The sequence below is a fragment of the Lepidochelys kempii genome, chromosome 1, assembly GCF_965140265.1.
Source record: "Lepidochelys kempii isolate rLepKem1 chromosome 1, rLepKem1.hap2, whole genome shotgun sequence".
Taxonomy (NCBI): Eukaryota; Metazoa; Chordata; order Testudines; family Cheloniidae; genus Lepidochelys; species Lepidochelys kempii.
Genome location: NC_133256.1, coordinates 4,203,609 through 4,207,446, shown reverse-complemented (window position 1 = coordinate 4,207,446; position 3,838 = coordinate 4,203,609). Strand labels below are relative to the sequence as shown.

At 44.0% G+C, this 3,838-nt stretch overlaps 1 protein-coding gene across 1 annotated transcript; it reads right to left on the bottom strand.

The window, feature by feature from the left end:
• Nucleotides 1-2,139: 2,139 nt before the first annotated feature.
• On the bottom strand, nt 2,140-3,096 carry LOC140918113 (olfactory receptor 52N4-like). The gene has a single exon (XM_073361852.1). The coding sequence runs from the start codon at nt 3,094-3,096 to the stop codon at nt 2,140-2,142; it is 957 nt and encodes a 318-aa protein (XP_073217953.1).
• Between the last annotated feature and the right edge of the window lie 742 nt (nt 3,097-3,838).

The window sequence follows — 3,838 nt, the reverse complement described above, 5'->3', positions numbered from 1 at the left end:
CTGCAGAACTGCTGCCTAGCCATTCGGTCCCTAGTCTGTAGCGGTGCATTGGATTCTTCTATCCTAAGTGGAGGACCCTGCACTTATCCTTATTGAACCTCATCAGATTTCTTTTGGCCCAATCCTCCAATTTGTCTAGGTCCTTCTGTATCCTATCCCTCCCCTCCAGCGTATCTACCACTCCTCCCAGTTTAGTATCACCCGCAAATTAGCTGAGAGTGCAATCCACACCATCCTCCAGATCATTTATGAAGATATTGAACAAAACCGGCCCCAGGACCGACCCTTGGGGCACTCCACTTGACACCAGCTGCCAACTAGACAAGCTCAGACAATAATATGACTTTGATTAATATTCTTATTTACCAGCCTCTATCTACTACAGTCTTTATTCTCAGGCCTTGAGCCTAGGCCGAGGAAGCTTCACACGATTGATGTCCTTATTTTGACTTCCCAGATGGTCCATGTTTCCATGGTCCATGTCCTTGGACAGAGCAGAGCAATGTGTGCATTGCTCCTATACAACAGTCAGGGTGTGCCCTGACTGTTTCCAGGTGCATGAACGCTACATGAACTCTTCACCCTTCCCTTTATATTTGTGACAGGTTGCAATCTCTGTTTAGAAAGCTTATGCTCAAATAAATTTGTTAGTCTCTAAGGTGCCACAAGTCCTCCTTTTCTGTTTCATCTGTTTCACAAACTCCAAGATGAAATCTTGACACCTATTTTTGATGTCTTGGACAATGGGAATGGTTAGTGTGTATTTTGAAAGTTCCAATTGAAAGCAACTTCAAAATCGACTGCGCAAAGCGGAAAGTTATTGGACTCCAAGGCGATATTGCAGTTTAACACAGCACTCCATTACCCAAGTTGTTCAGAACCCCCAGCAGGGGCAACCTAACTATTTCATGCCAGGCGGTGTCAGGAATAAATCAATGGAAACACAGAAATTCTGTCTGATCAAGGATTAAATGCAAGTAAGCATGCTCTTGTCTAAAACTGCAGTTTATTCAATTTTTAGGCACACACAGACATTAGACCAGCCTCTATCTACTACAGTCTTTATTACAGGTTTAGAACTTCCCAGATATTTACCTAACATCTGCAACACTATTTAACAAACGACAGCAGGTTCTCAGTGGCGAGTTGCTCACCAGCAGGGAAGAAAGGATTTCACGAAAAACATTTCTCAAGATGGCTTCAGAGGATTGCTCCATACACTGTATTATCTAAACTTTTTCAACTTCTACAAAACACATAGGTCATAGTGACCTCTACTCAATCATCACTTTTCCTAAGTTTCAATGAACTTTATTTCTCACTTATTTACTTGTCTCATAAGTCCAATCCTTCCATTCTGATTAGCAGAAACTGACAGCTAAATGTTTACTTTGCATCTAAAATCCTGCTTTAAAATTAACCCCAAAGTATGTAATGTTCTATTTTATTAATTCATTGTGGCTGAGTGCACATCTTATGGTTACAATTGGCTTGATCATATTCTGGGGTACACATCCCTGAAATCCAGGGTAACACAATGCAGTTCTCAAAAACACAGTTTCACAACGCTCACCAATAAGCACTAGTAGAATGTCTTCAATTCTTGCAGCACCTTTCCTGTATTAGAACTATCCAGTGGAAACTTTTAGTTTGTCCTCCAGGCTTCCTGAAGAATTGGACATAGGAAAATAAGGCAAATTTTGTTCACTGGATCATTGTACATGTGATAAAGAAGTTCAGTATTGTAGTTGCTTCCTTTGTCTTCGTCTATCAGAAAGCGTACCTTCAGTTTTTCAAGGTGATCAAGAAGTCTGTTCGCACAGGGTCTAATGGAAAGTCACCTTGCTTCAGAAAGATGCAGTATCTTCTAGAGGTCTGGATGTCACTGAAAGGCCGAGTGATACGGTATGTGGAGGTGGGGGTGGATGCGTGACACTGAAAGGGATCAGGTGATGGTCAGAAAGAGGGAACTCAGAAGTGGAGAGAGCAGTGCTTGGTGATGGAATGATAAGAGGTTAGGTGTGAGATGCTTCTCAGACTCTGAACTTCCACAAAATGAGAAGCTCAGACAAACTGGGACAGAACGCCCTTGGTTGACAAGGAAGTATCCTTTCCCCCTCTCATCATGCAGGTTTAAAGTCAGTGGCCCCCAAGTGAGTACATTCTGCAGGTGTATTTGCCCAATTTCTCACGAAGCTCTTTGGTTTTGGCCCCATAAATGATGGGGTTGAGTGTGGTGGGGAGGAGGAAATAGAGGTTAGCCATGATGATGTGAATGTGGGGAGCGATGCCCTGACCATACCGGTGTGTCACAGTGGAGAAGAGGACGGAAGGATAAGACATCATCATCACACAGATGTGTGCTGTGCAGGTGTTGAGGGCTTTCTGGTGGGCTTTCTTGGAGGAGATTCTGAGGACAGCCCTGATGATCAGATCGTAGGAGAGGGCAATGAGTGTCAGGTCTAACAAGTTGATGACAAATGATATCACCAAGCCATACATCCTGTTCACTGTGATGTCCCCACATGACATCTTTGCCACAGCCATGTGGTCGCAGTAGGTATGGGGGATAATGCGGTTGGCACAGAATGTCTGCCTGCTCAGGAGCAGGGGTAGGGGCAGAGCAAAGAGAACAGCTCTCATTAAACACACTAGCCCTAGCTTAGCTATTCTTTCGTTGGTGAGGATGGTGGCATATCTCAGAGGGTTACATATGGCAACATAGCGATCGATGGCCATTGTCACAAGGATGGCTGAGTGCATCCCAGTCCCCGTGTGAAAGAAGAACATCTGGGTGAGACAGCCACCCACCGAAATAACTTCCAATTTGAACCAAAATATACACAGTGCCTTTGGTATGACAGAGCTAGACATGCTGATGTCTGTGAGTGCCAGCATGCAGAGCAGCAGGTACATCGGCTTGTGTAGGGTCTGCTCTTTACCTACAACAAACAGAACCATGAAATTTCCCAACAGGCTGATAATGTAGAACATAGAGAAAGGGATGGAAATCCAGACGTGGGCAGCCTCCAGGCCAGGGATACCCATAAGCATGAATGTTGAACCGTCAGACGGGGTGAGATTGAAAACTGCCATGACTTGGTTGATGTGCACATCAGGCTCAGAAATGCTCAATGTGCCTGTGAAGGGAGAGAAGAACAGTGACGGGGGTTACACACTTTATAACACATAGTAAAGCAAACAGTTTATAGTTCTTACCAATCTAGAAAGGGGGGTGATAAGTGAGGTGGCAACATTTACAAATGGCACCATGTTATTTAGGTGATAGTCAAGTCCACAGAAGTCCTCAGAGAGAGCTGACCAAGCCTGGTCAATGGGTGGCACGATAGCAGATGAACTTGGATGTTGTCAAGGTTCCTTCCCCACTCTGAACTCTAGGGTACAGATGTGGGGACCTGCATGAAAACCTACTAAGCTTACTTTTACCAGCTTAGGTTAAAACTTCCCCAAGGTACAAATTAGTTTTATCCTTTGCCCCTGGATTTCCACTGCCACCACCAAACTTTAACTGGGTTTACTGGGAAATGTAGTTTGCACACGTCTTTACCCCCAAAATCCTCCCAACACTTGCACCCCACTTCCTGGGGAAGGTTTGGTAAAAATCCTCACCAATTTGCATAAGTGACCACAGACCCAAACCCTTGGATCTGAGAACAAGGAAAAAGCATTCAGTTTTCTTACAAGAAGACTTTTAATAGAAGTAAAGGAATCACCTCTGTAAAATCAGGATGGTAGATACCTTACAGGGTAATTACATTCAAAACATAGAGAATCCCTCTAGGCAAAACCTTAAGTTACAAAAAAGGTACACAGACAG